At 32.1% G+C, this 21,051-nt stretch overlaps 1 protein-coding gene and 1 non-coding gene across 3 annotated transcripts in view; both read left to right on the forward strand.

The window, feature by feature from the left end:
* The window catches only part of LOC124540495, a 44,432-nt gene that overhangs the window by 12,055 nt on the left and 11,326 nt on the right, over positions 1-21,051 (forward strand). For both annotated transcript variants that reach the window (XM_047118114.1, XM_047118115.1), the window contains 6 exons: positions 9,437-9,586; positions 11,864-12,027; positions 12,784-12,884; positions 13,464-13,535; positions 14,234-14,393; positions 20,008-20,099. In XM_047118114.1, coding sequence (XP_046974070.1) covers positions 9,446-9,586; positions 11,864-12,027; positions 12,784-12,884; positions 13,464-13,535; positions 14,234-14,393; positions 20,008-20,099 — 730 coding nt within the window. In that variant the 5' untranslated portion in view covers positions 9,437-9,445. Of the gene's footprint in view, positions 1-9,436; positions 9,587-11,863; positions 12,028-12,783; positions 12,885-13,463; positions 13,536-14,233; positions 14,394-20,007; positions 20,100-21,051 lie in introns of those variants that run through there.
* On the forward strand, positions 10,621-10,702 carry Trnas-gcu. Its single transcript has one exon. It is a non-coding gene; the product is annotated as a tRNA-Ser (tRNA).

Raw genomic sequence — 21,051 nt, forward strand, 5'->3', positions numbered from 1 at the left:
CAAAATCGATCCAGCCGTTCCAGAGAATACCCGGAACAAACAGACGGACAAAAAGTGTATCGTAATATAATAATTAATAATATGCATTTAATAAATATGGATTATTTTAATATTACAGAAAGACACTCCAATTTTGTCATATGTATTAATTGTATTCATCAAAAGAATTCCTCAATTTGCAATAAACCCTTGAACATGCTCAAAATTGAACCGTGTGTCAAATTACCCTATGCCCTTCTATATTGCGAGCTGGTTAATTTTACTCGAGGCGGTTTGCCAAGTGCTCAGGTGAAAACGACATACCAATCTGATATATTTGATTTAAATTCCTTACGAATCGCTTTGAACTATCTCCACGTTGAATATTTCTGGATTGGTCGAACCGGACGAATTTATTAGCGCGGGAATAGGTTGGCGGACGAGCATATGGCCCACCTGATGGTAAGTGGTCACCATCACCCATAGACAATGACGCTGTAAGAAATATTAACTGTTCTTTACATCGTCAATGTGCCACCTTGGGAACTAAGATGTTATGTCCCTTGTGCCTGTATTTACACTGGCTCACGCACCCTTCAAACCGGAACACAACAATACTGAGTACTGTTATTTGGCGGAAGAATAACTAATAATTGGGTGGTACCTACACAGACGGGCTTGCACAAAGCCCTACCACCAAGTGTCATTAAGTCATTTTACAATAGACATGATGTGGGGAATTGCAGTGTATTATCGACGATTTTTGTTTAATTTCGACAAAGATCTAGATTGTTAAGGCAATCTAATGGGGATCAATTCTGTGATTTTTCAATTTATTGTATTAATGGAAATGTGAAAATACCCGCAAATAATTTAAGTACTTTTTCCTCCTACTCATTAATTGCGTGTTGTTTTCTTTTAATAAATCGTGTCAGTATTTTGTATCCTATGCTTATAATGAATAAAGAATACAAAATACTTTTATTGAATGATAATATTTTTTTTCGAATCATTGAGTTCGTGATTCTAACACTTTAGAATTTTTTTTAAATATTTTTATAAACATTCAAACGATATTTAATAAAAAAAAACATAAAACAATGACTGTAATTATGTGTATTAATAATTATGTTTAGTATGCAATAATCAAATTTAATAAAACCTTCATCGTCACGGCTGATAGCACACGTCGCACGAACAAGCGACATGATAGCGACAAAACATTTTATTACGATTTTAAAAAAGGCGGTCGAAAATGAAGAATGAGCATAATATGCCATATTTGGCAGCGTAATGCCCGTTAAGGACTGATTTGCTCCAAATAATATTAAAAAAAGTGTAGGATACAGGCTCTCTTGCATAGCATTATTTAGAACGCATTCTTTTTTTTTAATAGGAAACTGTCATCATTAAATGACGTTTCTTCAAAACCAAAATGTACTTTATTCAAGTAGTTGTTACAAGTACTTTTTAATCGTAATTTAACTATATAAAAATAAACTACCATCTAGCTTCCTTCGTCCCATTTATATTGTCTACGTTTTATTATAAAACAATAATAAAGTATTTAAAGTCACCTCTTTCGTAATTGGTTTAATTCGTACGGGATCTTAATAACAATTTATATAATTGTCATTAATTATCCTCAAACTTTGCTCATTAATTTATTGTGTTTATTATTTAATACATCAATATAGTCAAAGAAACTGTGTGTCCAATGTGTCCCAACATACCTATCCTGTCTTTGTGTTAGTGTGTACATACACTTAAATAAAAAGAAATAAACTATTTACACACACAGACATAAAATATGACAGCATTTCGTCCGACTAATGGCCTATAATTAATTATACTATACTTGTATCGGAAAAGTGATCACATTACCATTCCTACGAAAGTCAGTGGTGGTGAGCAAAAAAAAACTGGAATGCAAAATTGCGTATTTCCACGCTTTCGCACAAATTAAAGTAATCGTGTCAATTAATTGCATGGTTGTATGAAAGATGGTTTTGACCGTAACAAGACGATACCGTTATTTAATTTATATTTAATAAATTCCGCTCGTGTACGATTGATAAACGATTCTATAAAATGCAATTCTGTTTTGTAATAATTCTATTTTGAAACTAAAACGTCCAAAGGACCTCATAGATACGCGTGTTGTACATGCGAAAATACTCCTTCACAACTAAACCACTAGTCTAAATTTGATTCAATTTGGTATGAAACAAGCTTGAACTCGAAGGAATGATATATGTTACTTATTATGCCTTGCACCTGACAATTAACCTCTAACGTTAAGGCAAAAAATAATAATGTTGAAATGTAATAAGTTTATTATTAATACGAATATCAAAAACGACATATAGTTTGTAAAATCAGCAGCATTTGTTCGGTGTTTCGGTTCCGATAACCAAAATATAGGCTTAGTTATATAAGTAAAGTAACAGCCTGTAAATTTCCCACTGCTGAAATAAGGCCTCCTCTTCCATTAAGGAGAGGGTTTGGAACGTATTCCAGGTATTAGTTATATAGGCCTGTAGCATTAGACAGAATAGTTCCGTCATAAAACGCACTAACTAGCATTTAGTTCCTTCCAAGTTTTGCGATATCAATAATAACCGCTTTTTAAAAGAGATGATTCAGAAATCTTAACTGATGATTGTGGGTTCAATTCCAAATAATATTTAATTAATTTGGATGGCTGGGCGGTGAAAACTGCATACATCAAAAAGTGCGACATTTATGTTTTATCTTGCTTTGATTACATTAATTTACATATGTTCTAAAAATAATTAGTACCAATTATTTAACAAGGGCCATCAATATCGTAACTAATAGGCGACAAGTGTTGCCATTTGTAAGTATCGTGCACAGATAATCAACTGTGAAATTATTAAAGGAAAATAATTAATTAATGTTCTTAATAAACTTACATGCATTTAATTAAAGTTTTTGTAAACAATATTTAATTTATGAGGAAATTATAAAAATGCGACACAATTTCTAAAAATTGAATTGTAAGTAAAACAGCGCCATCTAGTGTCATCAAATCGAAATAATTGAGAAGTAATGTCAGAAAGTGAACTACATGCTATTAGGGTAGTTCCTTATCAGAAGCATTCGCATGTATTGTAACTCAAATGCATGTAATATACAAGTAAGAAAGAAGATCTGACCAAAAGAGTATGTTACCGATAAACATACTATTTGTTCTATATTGTAAAAACAACTAAATTGACTGCAGGCGAAACCGGGATCACTGTGTTAGTCAGCCAGTGAGAAAGTACTCTTAACGTATATCTCAACATCGAATGCGCCCTTTGAGTCCTAATTAATCGCGTCAGATATTTGCTCCTATATAATATATAATGGCGATCTGTAAAACGGTCAAAAAATTAAAGCGCTGCAGCGCCACTGGCGACGAATTACAAAAGTACAGATTGTATAGAAAAGCCTAAATAAAAAATCGTATAAGTACAGTCGGGGTAAGAAAAGGTTCGTCGCCTTAGCATCTATTATCGTGTTCTCTGTATGAGGGTAAATCTGCTTTACCAATCGAGAATGACATATTGCGTCGCAATGATTTGATGTTAAGATTCGAAAGGTACTAAGATTTTAAGACTTGATAAAGAAATGAATTTAAAGAACTGACGAAGGTTTTCTTTTTCTGACTGTACTATCATTCGCGATCTGTCAATCGATGTCAGTCTTTTTATCTCAAACAGCAAATAATATAAAATGTAACGAAATATATGAAGATCGGAATATTAAGACGATACAGTGTAGAAATTCCTCTGGCCGCGTTCCACCCACTCCGTCCAAATATACAAGTAAACAACGAAATGAATACTTTGACGTCGGGACGCGAACATCGCTGAATGCGAATCGCTTGATACAAACACCGGCTATTTTTACGCAATATTTTTAATTCCAGATACCATAAGGTGTGAAATGTAATAACTGGACACATATAAGCGAAATCTGGGTAGGTATTTATTCAGGAGGACGCCAACAAAACTCGATTTTGTGAAATGTCAGTGTCACTAAATAATTTTCAATATTTGATGGATATACTTGTCTAAATGTTATAACACTTCCAAATGTTACCAATGAAAAAAATATACAACATTATAATTAAGAATATTACTGTGACGAATTATATCGAATCATTAATACTGAATTGATCGTTAATTTTTTAATCGACACTTATTATATGTCGCGGCACTTTTGTTGATTTGATTGTAATAAGATACGAAGTTATTTATATATTTGTTTAAGTAAGAATTCTTCTAAGCAAATGTTACTAGAAACTTTATTTCCAGTGAAATCTTGATTGGCACGTTTCAAATAAGACCTAATTTATTTGTTAAGTTTAACATCTGCGATTGAAATTGTAAATAGCATATTGCGAACCGCTGAAATATTCGTTTCAGTTTAATCTTACACTTTAAATAGCGAACGTAGAAAATTCCCGCGCTTTTTCCTGTCACTGTCATATTATCCATAGATAAAATAAAATGTTTGGAGAACTATAAATATATGTAAATATAAATGTTATTTTTAAATTACATAGGATTTAAACAATGTAAAATATGGATGAAATTTCAACTTCGACATTCATTTATTCGTATAAGCTATTTGCCCGGCTTGTGTGCCGTGTACTTTACCTTAAAACAACTTAACACTTGCTTTCTGTTGATATAAATGGCTAAACAAGACTCTTTCTGAGCGAAAGTAGTTAAACTGGCATATATACAAGTTAATTTTTCTTTTTTTTTAATTCTTAGACAAGATGTACAAACGTTACAATCGTCAAAATTGCTATAAATTTATACATGAAGTAAAAAAAGGATTTGTTTTGATTGAGTTTCTGATATGATAATCTGTTCATTATTATACATGAATGATATTTTCTGGCTAAATCAAGAACCAATATAGAAGGGGATATCTTTGGGATTTGGGTTTTGCACTAATGCTACAGATGTCAAGTATTTCAACTGCAAGGGCCAATAAGATACGAATCGGTAACCAGTGTTTACCACTCTTATACATTTCAGCACTTTCTGTTGTAACGTTATAATTTAACGAAATTCCTGTCACATGAAACAGGTCTTTATACTCACGCATAGTTTCAAAGGGCTCAGTAATAGCAGGACGAATGATTTTTATCAAAATCACTTCTTATCGTATTTCTTTGGGCAAAAAAACAGTATGAGTAAGACCGAAATTATGCACTTTTCCTCACAGTGGCCAGCCAGATAAAGATATGCTCTTATGCGAAAATACTGATTTTTAATTGTATCAAGATTACTATGGGATACCATATGCAAAAAATGAATTAGTTTAGTTGATAAATCTATGGATATCAAACCAATGTTGACTGTTATTGTAGCTAACAGAATTATCTTAGAAAAAAACCCAATTAATCAGCATCAAAATTCCATTCCATTTTCGAAATTTAATATAAACCTATATTACAAAAAAAAAAAACAGAAATGTGTATTCTGAGAGCGTGTTAAACTTTAAACATATTTCCTTTGCCTAATTAAAAATGTGCATACCAAAAAAACAAAATGTCGTCTGATTTAAATATGTCTGCAACGTGTTACGTATTCAGATGGACATTATACGTTACACATGAACGTAATGGTCCCTATAAATAAGTCGAGTGAAAAGTCAACGCGCGACCCAGTCATCTAGGATGCCCACGCGTATTATTTGTCAGGGGGTTATATCTGATATAAGAATATTGGAGATGTTATTTCATCGAAAATATATCATACTCGCGACCCGCCCCGGCTCCGTTCGGATCATTTACATCAAATTAAAGCAAAAAAGAAACAGCCTATAAATTTCCCACTGCTGGGCTAATGGCCTCCTCTCCCATTAAGGAGAGGGCTTGGAACAATGGCTTGGAACATATTCCACCACGCTGTTCAAATGCGGGTACGTGGAATTAGAATCTTAAACAAATTATAAACTTCTAAAATGATCAGTGTTTCTTTACTATATTGTCCTTGTATTATATACAAAAACCTTCCTCTCAAATCACTCTATCTATTAAAAAAAAGGAACGAAATCCGTTGCGTTATTTTAAAGATCTAAGCATACATGGGGAAAGACAGCAGTAAGCGACTTTGTTTTATATATGTATTGATACTAATATAAAAAAAATGAATTTGTTAATGGTGGTATGGATTTGGTGGAAGCACAATTTTAGAGGAGGGTAACACTGCGCAATGGGAACTGCTAAAACAACACGAAGAAGATATTTATTAAATAAATACAGAGCGAAACTAAAAATAACTTATTTACAAATGATGCAAGCGTGTTAGAATGCTGGCAACATTTCCCTATAGAACCATAATTTATATTTACTGGAAAACTGGTCATCCTATTTTGTCATACGTAGATTTAATAAAGTTGTCGCACGCGGCTTGCTTGCCATTTAGTAGTAGCCTATATTTTATCAAAATCGGTTTATTGGTGAGGAGACAGACGTTACCATTTATATTAGTATACATTAATTCGTACTTAATTATTTCAAGATGTTCAATTGTAAGGAGTATTTAATTGTCTCAATTAAAACCCGTCACCTAACATAACATTGTTCTCTGTGCATAATTTCTGCTTATATTTTATTAGGGCCCGACTTCGTACAGGAAAAAGAAAATACAATGATATATTATATTCCTCATAATAGTCAGGAATTTGTTACTTTCGACGAGTGACGTGAGAGACGAAATATATTTCAAATTGCATCCTTAGTTTCGGGGATTACCCCTACATACAAAGAAATAAATTTAACCTCTATAGAATTAGTGTAGATTTTATCCTCGGCGGGAGAACACCTATGTGATGAGCGGTTGGTATAAGATAGGTACATACTTCAGTTTTGGCTTTGATTTGAACCCGCAATGGTCATATACATAGTCATAAAGCCCTTCTTGAGGCACAATTAAAATAAAATCTTTAGATGAAATTTAATGCATCGTCTCTAGTTTCTAAAGTCTGAATAAAATGCTTTGGACGCTAAGAGATATCAGTTCGTAAGACTGTATTGTGTTGCAACAATTTTAATTTAAAAAAAATACATTTTCATCAAAACATGCTAATTTCCTCAGCGTCTGATTATTAAAAAAGTATCGCATTACACTTTTAATTAGAACAGAATATAAATAGCGAATTGTGTTGCCATAAAAACGGTCGTAACAATAGCATGTTCCCCTATAAATAGACATCGTAATATCTTGTTAAGAGATAATCTTCCCTCTATTGGTTTCGAAAATTTAATAGTACGTTACGGTCGGTATTTTGAGTTATTTTTGCAGTCTAAACAAACTGAAAACGGCGCAAGACGCCATTCGTTGTAAATAATCGTCTTGTAGCCTAAAAATAACCATTTAAACTTTTCAAAGGTGAAATTTTGTAATTGACTTTGTTGACTATTATTTTGGATACTTTACTGAATCATCACTATCATTACATAGTATAAACTATTGTTGGGTCGTTTTATACTGTGTATATATATTATGTATATATTTAAGCATTCAATGTTAATAACATTAAATGCTTAAATATATACATATATGAACTATAACTAGTTACTGTATAAATCTTGACCGTGTGGAATGGTGGCAAGAATGCTAGCAGCATTTCCCCGTTTAATCGCAATTCCGATCCTCTGGGCAAAAATCGAACCAGCCCTCCTGTCACAGTGGAGGCAATGAAGCGAGGTGTTGTACTTTTAATGAAGCTTTTTGCACCATTACTCCAAGGGCTACAGCGGACTGTTGTAACATATCGAAACAATAGTATTATTATCAAATCAAAGACAATAAATAGAGTTCTAAATCACTACTGTCATAAAGGGAACTTCAAAGTAAATTATTATTTTTTCCATAAACAATATACTATAATGAAAATCCGTTATTCACATTCGAATATTATAACATTTTTATCTAGGAAACGAATGATATTTATGAAGAATCATTGAATATTATTTCAAGTTTTTTTTTTTACAATCTACTAATATTTATTTAAATATAATCATTGAAATCGTAATGAAAATTGGTTTTAATTTGGGCATGTGTGCTTATTTTCAATCCAGTATAGAGTATATTTTTGAAAAAGTTACATGAATGCAATAATCCACATTAAACTGTATTGTAGTCTGGACCTAAGAGAAAAGGCGACTTCCGTGTAGTACATTTAAAGGCTATTTTACTATGCAACAAAAGTAAACATTAAACTAATCCTAGACAGAGTAATAGTTCTAGTAACTGAGTACTAACAGTAACGTCTTAACTATGCCGAATTTGTATAGATTTTAACCTCTTCAATGAACTAAAAAGTCTAAATACAAGTTTTTTTTTAAATATAATTTTCATAAATAGTCATAGGTACTAGTCATACAATACTTATCATATTCCATGAAGTATTTACTGTAAAATAAAAGGCAAGTTCATTTAAAATTTGGCTAAAAAATAAAAAAAAGTAAAGTAACAGCCTGTAAATTTCCCACTGCTGAGATAAGGCCTCCTCTTCCATAAGGAGAGGGTTTGGAACGTATTCCACTACGCTGTTCCAATGCGGGTTGGTGGAATGCACATGTGGCAGAATTTCGATGAAATTAGACACATGCAGGTTTCCTCACGATGTTTTCCTTCACCGCCGAGCACGAGATGAATTATAAACACAATTAAGCACATATATATAGTGGTGCTTGCCTGGGTTTGAACCCGCAATCATCGGTTAAGATGCACGCGTTCTAACCACTGGGCCATCTCAGCTCATATTATATCAAATTTGGCTATATTTGTAGATATATTTGTCCGATCTTCATTTAATTGAAAATTCCTTCAAACAATATATAAAGAGATATATGTATAAAGAAAAAGCAAGCTGCTGAAAAGAGAAAAGAGAACTTTGTAATTATTATCTTGAGGGACTATAAGTTCGATATTATCTCAGACTTCTACGTATGTATGTGTTTACACAAATACATTCTCTGATATTACTTCTACGTATGTGTGTGTGTTTACACAAATACATTATCTGTTACATAATATGACTGAACGAATTACCTTTGTAATAGTTTTATTCAGACCATGAGTTGGTGGAAACTGGCCACTTGATGGTTAATTACCTCTACTCTCGACATTTACTCTGTGAGATATAAGAACCAATCCTATAAGGTAAATCACCAATTCATGACCAACCTAAGATGACCCTTGTGCCTTCAGTAATACAAGCTCACTCACAATTTTCATTATAAAACAACAATATTAAGCTTTGCTTGGCGGTAGAATATGTGCACAATTCTCTACCATTAATTATACTTAGATTATTTGTGTACAATAATGTGAAAAACATAAAAATATTTATTCATCTTCACAGAAGAACACTTATATTTTCCTTCTAAAATCTGAATCAACTCCCGTTTGATTTCCAGAACAAAACAATGGCTACCACGGTGGAGGCGTCTCAGTCCCTCATCCAGTCTGAGTCCAGGGTGCACTACCAGGAGGTGGTGACGGAGACCAGGCAAGTCAAGAAGAAGAGCAAGTCCAGGCGGCATAAGGATGAGGGATCCATATCTGTGGTAAGTGAGAGCAATGTTACTGTTTTTTACATTGACCATAAATTTGTTGGAAATGTAATAATATGAAATATTGTCTCTTTATTTTGATAATTCATGCTCACCCTATTACAAAAAATAAATTAATTACTTATAATAATATTAATATCAGATTGTATATATATAAAAACAAATGTATTTAAATATGATTGAATTAAAAAAATATATAGCCTAATCAAATTAAATAAAAAAAGGCGCTTTCCGAAATCATTTTCCATGGTCATTTTCATAATATACATTCTGATTGATGTCAAATAATACAACTGGGATATTAATACAGTTGCTACATACGTAAATATGTGTAGAGTACTATTAATGTACATTAGGTGGCGCGCGAGTCTTTTAACAATATATTATATATCACTACACAGTATAAAACAAAGTCGCTTTCTCTGTCCCTATATCCCTATGTTTAAATCCTTAAAACTACGCAACGGATTACAATACTTATTTTTAGTAGATAGATCGATTCGCTAAGAAGGTTTTTATACATGGACAATATAGTAAAGAAATACTGATACTAATTTTTGACGTTTCCACTGTGATGTCATATCATTGCACCCGTTCGAAGCCGGGGCGGATCTCTAGTAAATAATATATCAGTGGATGATTTTCCAGAAGCTGCGATAGATTACGAACACAGTTGTTGGCATAAATAGTTTCATATACAAAACAGCTATTAAGAAACATTATTTATTATGGCGACGTGCAGTTGTTGATAAATCTAGTTAAATTTAAAAAGATCTTGTTAATCTGTTATAGCAAATTATTATGGAACCAAGATTATAATTGTTGTCATTGTATTATTTTTACGTTTAAAAAATATAGTATATAGAAATGTATTCCTTACCAAATTTTTTTACTAATAAAAATAGTAAGATTAAAAAAAAAATGTAACTTCTAATTTTTAATCTATAAAAAATATTTTAGGAATTAAAAAACGTTTTACAAATTTTCTATTTACGGAATTGACAGTATATTTCGTAATATCTTGACATGACGAGGTGGCCGAGTGGTTAAGGCGTTGGACTGCTAATCCAATGTGCTCTGCACGCGTGGGTTCGAATCCCATCCTCGTCGATTGTTTTACTTTTATATTTTAGTATTTTATACAATTATTTATTTTTCAAATTAATTTATACCTTTCTTTTACTGATTCTAAATTTATTCATACATCTTTATAAAATGCCAAATTTCACTATAAACCAGAGGTACCCTACACATCTTCAAAATTCCTTCTAATATTTAAAAAAATAGTTTTATTATAATAAACACTAGCGTCGGGCCCCGGTTTCGTACGGGTGCAATACTGATACTAAATATACTACAGAATTTGTTTATTTACGACATCACATTAGAAACTTCTAAAATCATCATTGTTTAACTATATTGTCCGTGTATTATATACAAAAACATTTCTCTCGAATCACACTATGTATTAAAAAAAACCACACCAAAATCCTTTGCGTAATTTTAAAGATCTAAGCATACGTAGGGACAGACAGACGTAAGAGACTCCTTTTTTATGCTATAGGTTGGCGGACGAGTATATAGGCCACCTGATGATAAGTGGTTACCACCGCCCATAGACAATGGCGCTGTAAGAAACATTAACCATCCCTTTCATCGTCAATGCGCCACCAACCTTGGGAACTAAGATACATATTATGTCCCTTGCGCCTAGGTACACTAACTCACTCACCTTTCAAAACGGAACACAACTATAACAAGTACCTACTGTTGTTTGGCGGTAGAATATCTGATGAGTGGGTGGTACCTACCTAAACGGGCTTGCACTGACTGGATATAAAGAATGATAATAATGCGTTTTTATTTCAATGATAATAATCTTTTACTTATCTCATTAGTTCTAAGCAGTCGTCGCTGTTATTAATTTCTTGTTTAGTTAATAACTGCTTTTTTATTATATACATTCTATGTATTTATTTATGTATGCATGTATTTAATATAGTATATATGTATATGTATATTTATTGTTATTTGTGTATTATTTTATTATGTATTTATACCACATATAAAAAAGTTACTGTACCCTTCCCATTTATATCAACATTATGATCCTTTACCCAAAGGTTGCCTGGAAGAGATCGCTGCTTAGCGATAAGGCCGCCTGTTGCACCTCATGCAACTAATATGTAAAGAAAATGTTATTTTTTAGTTTTAAGATTGGGTGCAATAAAGAATAAATAAATAAATCAATCTTTTAATTTCAATCAACAGTCGAAGAGTTCAGAGAAATTGTGCAAGAAAATGAAGGCGGATAATGAAAACCCGACCTGTGCGAAGTGTGCCCGGCCCGTGTATGCCATGGAGCGCGTCAAGGCGGAGAAACGAGCCTGGCACAAGGAGTGCTTCCGCTGCGTGCAGTGCAACAAGCAACTTACGTAAGTCTAGTCAAATACTTGCACAGATAGAACGATTGAGTACCAAACTCAAACTCAAACTCAAATTCCTTTATTCAATATAGAAGCATTACACTTACTTATTGATTGTCAAATAAACACTACCACCGGTTCGGAAAAAGGAACACCCTGACCTGAGAAGAACCGACTCAGCGGGTCTTTTTTTTTTTGTTATTTTTTTTTGTCAAATTAATAAGATACATAGTAGTATATGATTAGAAGTAGCCAGGAGGCGATCGTTTCATTCCCAAGGTGTGCTATCAAACATAAACTCGCTAATTGTATAGTAACCTTTTGCACACAAGCGTTCCTTAACAATTTTTTTACCCATATTCTTTCGGCAAATTTGTCACATAAAATCAAAATATTCAAGGCTTTACGAGCGTAATTGCTTTTTGTATCGCAATTATACAGAATTAAAATTCCAATTAAACTTTAACTTAGATTTGAGAGGATTTCAACCCCTCGGCCATTATCGAGCTGTTATTCATAAATAGGGCAATACCACGGATACGTAGCCCGGTATTGCCATACTCTCCGTCGTATATTGTGATGTGATGTGATGATTTGATGTCGTTGAATTTGGGTAGGTTGTTGGTTGTTTGTAATACTTTGTGCTGGTGGCTATTTTTTTTTTTTTTTTGTAATTAAAGGCACTGGCGTAATACTCTTCATTGTTTGGTGAATTCATGGTTCAATAAATAGAGATATGAGTTTTTAATGAATATATATTTTCAGAGTGGAGACCTACCAGAGCGACCACACAACGCTATATTGCAAGCCGCATTTCAAGCATCTGTTTGAACCGAAACCTGTGGACGGCGACGATGAAATGGATGGTAAGTAACCATCATTTGTGACTTTTTGTCGGACAAAGTTTACTAATCGAAGATTCAGGGTTTTTGTCTTATTACTGATAACTTTCATAATTTATTATTATTCAAGATTAGAACTGGAGGTCAAATAATTGTGAATTAATACTTGGCCAGATTTTAATTCACTTTATCAATTAATTCTCTATTAAATATGAAGAAAAATCATTGTGTCAAATATCAACTGAGTTTCTACTTTTAAGTTTTAACATACATAACGTGACATGCCATTTTAAATAGATAAGTCGCCAATACGCAAGACGGAACCTATTGACCATGAATGTATTCAAAGTATATTTATACCAGAACCTACCAAAATTCAGGTCCAAACTAAAACCTGCTTGCCTGGGTTTGAACCCGCAGTCATCGGTTAAGATGCACGCGTTCAAACCACTTGGCCATCTATGATATGACATGACATTCTCACTTATGACATTTTGATAATTAACTTGCTTTTACATTATTTTAATTCGAGTCGGATTCCTGACAATTGACGATCGTATTATGTGACTCCTATATATGTGTGTGTGTGTGTATTTGTTACAGCTGCGCCGAAGAAGCATCAAATGATTATCTGTGAAAGTCAACCGGTTGAACTGCCGCCAGATGTCGTTAGAGGTGCGTTGTTTTACGTTATTAGTTCAAGTATTAACATTCAATTAAATAATATTATAATGGATCTGCTTCAAGTGGAATGACGAGAGTAAAGAGAATAGAGATGTGTGTGTTTGTTTGTATGTCATTATATGTGTTTTATCTTTTCATAACTAGTTACTTGATTTGGAAAGGATTCAATATTAATTGTGCCATTAAATTTAAAACTACTTTAATAATGTGCTGAATCCGTATTTTATCGTTTGTTTCCTAGACCATCAAACTTTATTTTGCTTAGTTATTGCTCTTGAAGAAGCATAAGATCAGTATGTGGTCCAAAAATTTAATAAAATAAGGAATTTGGATGTTTTTATCCAGCCTAATGAATGTCTCCTATGTCAGAGAGGTTCAGAAATCTCTGTTTTTGCTTGCGTCATGATGAAAATATGTTTCATTCAGTGACACCTCAGATGCCCCCCCCCCAATCCCTGGTGTCACCTATCTACTTAGCTATTTTATGTAATTTAAGTAAACACAATAGATGACTTATAATATATTAGCGATTTATTTCTTTTGATGCATTGCCATGTTTAATTCTTCAAAATAAATATTTATAGGTATCATAATTGAGCTTAAATCTAACAATTGGTAGTCAAAATGACTTATTATAATAATTTTGATTTTGAACGATATAAATTACTAAGACCATTTATTCTTAACAGCATCCGACAAACCGGACCTAGGTCTGGAAGAGCTGGCCTCACTAGACGTGAAGTCCAGGTTTGAAGTGTTCGAACGCAAGGGGAAGGAGGAGGAGCCCGTCACCCTGGAGCCCCGGGCTCCTCGGGAGAAGAGCACCGCCCTCCTCTCCAAGTTGGCAAAGTGAGTATTGGTACAGTACTTATATACCAAGCTATGGTATATAAGTACTGTACCAACATAGGTATGTATTCACTACATTTTATAAAACAAGTCTCCGGCCGCGTCTGTCTGTTTGTTCACAATATAAGTTGGCAAAGTGAGTATTGATACAATACTAATATACACAGATAAGATACGTATTGACTATCACTACATATTATAAAACTAAGTCCTCGTCTGAGTTTGTCGGTCTGTATGTATGTTTGCGATAAACTCCAAAACTGCTGAACGGATTTTCATGCGGTTTTCATTAATAGACAAAGGAATTCAAAAAGAAGGTTTAGGTATATAATATATAAGGTTTTTGTGTAATTAAATTAATACAACAAAAATTTTTAAATAAAAGGTAAAAAAAGCTTATATCCTTTCGTGCGAAACGGGTACGGGCCGCTAGTAAGACAAACAGACGACATATATATTTCACTTGATAATCTACGATAGACCCGATCGAAACCTAACCACAATTATAGATCGTCAAAAGATGATAATATTTTAGTCGACAACCTATAATAGGCTATTTGACTGGTTTTTAAAATCCATTTTATATTATTTATAATATTTAGTAGTTAAGGAACCCAATAAAAGTTGATTTTTTTATTTCTAGTACATATTCGCCGAAAAATATCATAAAAATTCAATAATATAATGAAAATTCTATATTTAAATAGCGCGCAAAAACGCTACTTGGACAATATGGCGCTGCAATGGGGTCGGTGACGTCACTTTCCTGTATTTTAATCTGTGGTACATATGACTTCATCATAAGCCCGGCCAATCAGGATCGTTTTATGTCACGTGACAAACGTTTGAAAAAATGCATTTTAATTTATGGATTTTTGAATAAATTAAGTATTATTTTCAACTTTCGTTACTAAACAACCACTTTTAAACTCATAATATACACTGATTACAATAATTCACAATTTATTTTTCGTATTGTCAAACAGCCTATTTCGTATAATCGAAACTTTTACATATCCATAAAATTCGGCGGCCATGTTTGACGTTTACGGCTGCGTTCAGAAACTTGTGCAAAGAATAATTATCGTTACTTTTCACCACACTAGAATTTTTTCATAATGACGACATTAAAAAAAAAGTAAATGATAAACGTTTTTATTTATTTCACCCAAGTAAAGCCAAGTTTTCATCTTATATATTATTATTTATGATGTGATGATTGACCTTGGGATGTTTCAAATAACAATAATATATTACTTGTTATTGTATGAAACCAATAATAGTAAAATATGACTATGAAAATAAAATCCCGCTGACTTTCTTTCGCCGGTTCTTCTCAGTAGAGACATTCATTGACGACCTCCATGGTCGAGTGGTGTGTACATCTGTTTTCATGGGTACGCCACTCTGAGGTCCCGGGTTCGATTCCCGGCCGAGTCGATGTAGATTACCATAAGTTTTCTATGTTGTCTTGGGTCTGGGTGTTTGTGGTACCGTCGTTACTTCTGATTTCCATAACACAAGTGCTTCAGCTACTTACATTGGGATCAGAGTAATGTATGTTATGTTGTCTCATGTTTATTTATTTATTTATTTATTCCATGAGAAGAAAGTCGAAACTCACAGCAGAACACGATCGTCAAATATATAAATATGATATGCGACATTAACTAAAATGATTGTAAAAATAATACGGCTCACGTATCAAAATGGCTTATGGTAAGTCGATTTTCGAAATTTCAATAAGATACGAAATGCAGAACCACACTAAAGTTCACATAATGTTGTCTACCCGTGACCACTAACGCTGTAAAGTGCTCGAAACGTCGGGATGTCAATAATTCAATAATAATAATAATCAAATCCGTTAAAACTAGTTTTATTTCACACTAAAGTTTCACGAGGTTTTTCCGAAACGGTGGTAGTATTTTTTTTTACTTTTGACATCTTGAATAAATATTATTTACCAATGTAAGATTTTCAAAACAATTGCTGTTTGGCGGTAGAATGTTTATTGGGTGGGTAATACCAGCGGGTAGTAAAACTTTCAAATAGTACTATCAGTTTAGAGTCAAAATTGCTTTTATGATCAGATTTGAATGAATATTATATTATATTTATTTTTTATTGTTATTTTTAATTATAAACTTCTTGAGCTAAATAATTCAATTAAATTGAAAGTCACAGGAAAGAAACTGAATATTTTGATTGTAAAAGGTTCACAAATGCTTAATTACCTGCTTAATTTGTTATTAATAAATCAAAATATATTCAAGTTTTTACGCTTTTTCACGCTTCGCCATTTACATCTTAACATAATGTGACCCCATGCCCAACTCATAAATTATCCCGATGTTACAAATACCATCAATCAAAACACGTGTCTATGTGTGCGTGAAATACAAACACACATGTGCATTTATAATATTAGGAAACAAGAAACTGTTTTATCGACGAAATAAAGTGTTTGGGATAGATCATTAGTATTGCTCTTGAAAAAAATCCTAGTTTGATACATGAAAAAGAAACTCAGTTCAAGGTATTGAATAGTTTTGATACTTGTTGTGTATTCAAATTGAAAATTTTAATACTTTCATATTATAGTACAAAAAATTCCTTATGTCATTAGCTTGACATATTTTTTTATCTTTTTATTTTTCGTTATATTACCTTAATTATATATAAACTTATATATCAAATTTGAACCAAATTATAAATCTAACAAACGTAAGAACTGATTATGTAGTCAATGACCCTAAGACACGTGGCTCCCTAGTTTAGAGGTATAGGGCCTCTTTGATGTATATTAATACAGTATAAATAATATTCTTCCAACAAAAAAAATCACAGTAAAAATTACCTTAAAATTACAGACATTATGTTAATTAAAATCAAATGTATTATTAAAATGTTTAATATCCTAAATAAAACAATTTTGATACTTAAGTATCTCTGCTTTAAATAAACTCTTAAACTAATCTGTCCAAAGTATAAATCAAAAAGATCTATCAATAAACCCAACATAACTAATAAACGTTGAATTAAAAAAATAGTATATTTCATGGATTAAACTATATCAATCCACGTAAACCGTCTAGAGTTTTGCGTCATCAAACTATTTTTACAGCCTCGAAACATGTGTATCAAAAAACACATGTCTTATTTCATTATAAGTAAACCAAACCATACATTACTCGCTTCGTTCTTACTACGTATTCAAACGTCCACCTAATAACCGAGCAATGGAACATCAATCAATAAATAACGTTGAATTAAAAACAGATGAATGTTTCCTCTTGAGATGAGATACAACATCGTTTGCGGTAATTTCATATAAGGTTATTCAAATTTGAACCTTAGGCAATTGCAATAAAGGTGAAGTTTTTTCAAATGATTGATGACGTGCTGGCTATTTAAAAAAGAAATCATTATTATCAGTCTAGCATCAACTCAGTTACTGTTTCGCTGTTTCTTTATACTGTTCGAAGTGTTTTACTTGAAATTAAAAGTAAAAAAAAATATCACGTACATTTATAGTGTCAACTTGCTGCATTTATAAGTAAGTGTTTTATTTAATATTTTAAAATTAAACTCTAAGTATATTAAAGTTATAAGTATAGCGTCACAAAATATTAAAAAGAATGTTACAGAATTAATATAAATTATTTTGGAATGAGATTTATTTAATTAAATATATTTATTGATGTGTTCTATTTGTAAATGGCTCTCTAGACAATCTAATTTAAAGTAATTAATTGTTGCAGTGTGAAGTAGTGATCAAAATATAAAAATATCATTTACATAGGATTGTATAATAAATAAAATAAAGTCTATTCAGATATAGACATTGTATTAAATAAATAAAATTAATAACATAATTATTAACATGTAGGTACCACTAAATATTTAATTTGTTATTAATTTATCATTGTAGCCAGTTTACAATAATTTCTTACCTACTTTTTTAAAATTTTCTAATAAATATTTATATTTTTACTCTTACAATGAATTTGACAACAACACATAAAAAAAAAAAAATAAGATCGATACTATAACGATCTTATTTTATTTTTTTTTATGTATTTTTCACGCGTATTTATTATTATGCTATTAGTAACAAAATATTAAAACAAAAAAGTACAGGTTTAAAAAAAATACTTTAAAATTATAAATAACATATTCATTGTGTATTTTATGTACACATAAAAAATGTACCATTATCTACACAAAAATTATATACATGACACTAAATCTTGATATCAGTAGTTAATTAACGAAATTCATTTATAATATAATTGTACATTAATGTTAAATTAATATATTTGTGTATTTTAATTAGTGAAAAATGGAAACCGCCGTTCGTGCCAGCTTTTCACGATTAAATCAACATTCCTAACCGATGCTACATTAATCTTTATTTAAAAATTGTGATGTGAACGTTAAAGAGTTGTTTATTGACTAAAATTTTTTCATTATATTACCGAAATATTTTATTCTAGTACTCTTAATTAATTTTTAGTTACTCTTAATTCATTCACAAAACACAAATATAAGTTTTATTTTCCATATAAAAATACTTAAAAGTATATTTTAAGTAAAATGAGTTACAAATTAATGTTGATTTGATTATTTCGTGTGGATTATTTTTATTTTCTATAATATCCCTAGTGACTGAATATCATTTACTGTAGACTGAACTGACTAAATCGTTACTTCTCTTTCTATTTCTTTCCATCTCTCTCTATTATAGTTTCAAACGGTCTTTTAAGAACAATTTAATTTCTTGACAAATGATTGTATAAACGTATATATTCTTAAACTTGGTTACTTTAATTCATTGTGTTTGTTTAATAAATAACACTTGGTGGTAGGGCTTTGTACAAGCCCGTCTGGGTAGGTACCACTCACTCATCAGTTATTCTACCGCCAAATAATAGTACTCAGTATTGTTGTGTTCCGGTTTGAAGGGTAAGTGAGCCAGTGTAACTACAGGCACAAGAGACATAACATCTTAGTTTCCAAGGTTGGTGGCAGATCGACGATGTATGGAATAGTTAATATTTCATACAGCGTCATTGTCTGTGGGTGATGGTGACTACTTACCAACAGTTGGCCCATATGCTCGTCCGCCAACCTAACTTATAAAAAAAAATAATACTTTACGATTTTCTTAAAGATTATGGGTCATGGTCATGGTACACGTCGTATCTCACTATCAAAATGTTAACAACCGAAATATATTAACAAGCCATTTTGATACGTGTATCCTATTCTTTTCATAATTAATATAATCAATATCGTATATAACATCCTGACTTAACGCTCTAGGTCTGCGATGAGCTTAATCTTTCAAACAGTGCGTCTGAACTTCTTCTATGTCCAAACAAGTGGTGTGTGCGAATTAAGAAAGGAATAACGAAACAGAAAAAGCAATTAATTTTGCACAAACACATTTGCAGTTGAATATACTCTGCGCAATTGAATATATTCCTTTAAGATTAGCCGTTAAGTTCGTATCATTGCACGAAATACTTCAAAGAAAATGATTTAGTACTTCTCTTGTTATCTATATAGATTATATTACGGGTAGTGAATAAATAATTTACTCTTACAGATTCAAAGCGAAGGGCATGGACATCGGTGTGTCTGATGAATACCTCAACGGAGTCCAAGTGGAGCGCAGCTCGAGCGAAGCGGAAGATGAAGGTATCTTCCAGAAGTGTTGCTTCTGTTTTACAAGATTTCATAATTAAAGTGATTTGGGGGAATTATTTCTGACTTCATATCGTTTCGTCTTCTTGACCGTGGGTTCAAGAGTTACAAGACGTGAATCCTACTGGATGATTATGGGTTCAAACTACAAGCAAGCATAACTGAATTTTAAGTGTTTGATTGTGTTTATTATTCACAATGCCTCGGCGGTGATGGAAAATATGACCCCTGATCTACCACATTTACCAATACGTATGAGAGCAGTGGGGTTAAATAATCTCGATTGCATTAACAGCCTGTTAATTTTCCCACTGTTGAACTAAGGCCTCCTATCTCTTTGAGGATAAGGTTGATATCTTCTTAAAATTAGAGAAGAGTCTTCTGTGAGCCATAACAGGTTGTTACTTCATTAACAGCTAGCTACTTCATTAAATCAGGTTTTTTGTACATATAATTATACATTTAACCTAAATAATATAAAAACATAAATGATATGAGCTGAGATGGCCCAGTGGTTAGAACGCGTGCATCATAACCGATGATTTCGGGTTCAAATCCAGGCAAGCAACACTATAGATATGTGCATAATTTGTGTTTATAATTCATCTCGTGCTCGGCGGTGAAGGAAAAATCGTGAGGAAACCTGTACGTCATCATCGTGAGGAAATTTCATTGAAATTCTGCCACACGTGCATTTCACCAACCTGCGTTGGAACAGCGTGGTTGAATATGGACCAAACTGTCTTTAATGGAAGAGGAGGCCTCCCGGCTATGGGAAATGTACAGGCTGTTTACTTTACTTTATTTTATATATACTTTACTTTATATAAAGACAAATACTGGCGTAACTATAATGGTAGTATCATTATTATACTATTGGATACCAAATTTGGAGTATACAATGTGAAATATATTCTCTGATACCCTAAGTGGACAAAACTAGTTA

This window comes from Vanessa cardui, chromosome 25 (assembly GCF_905220365.1).
Source record: "Vanessa cardui chromosome 25, ilVanCard2.1, whole genome shotgun sequence".
NCBI lineage: Eukaryota > Metazoa > Arthropoda > Insecta > Lepidoptera > Nymphalidae > Vanessa > Vanessa cardui.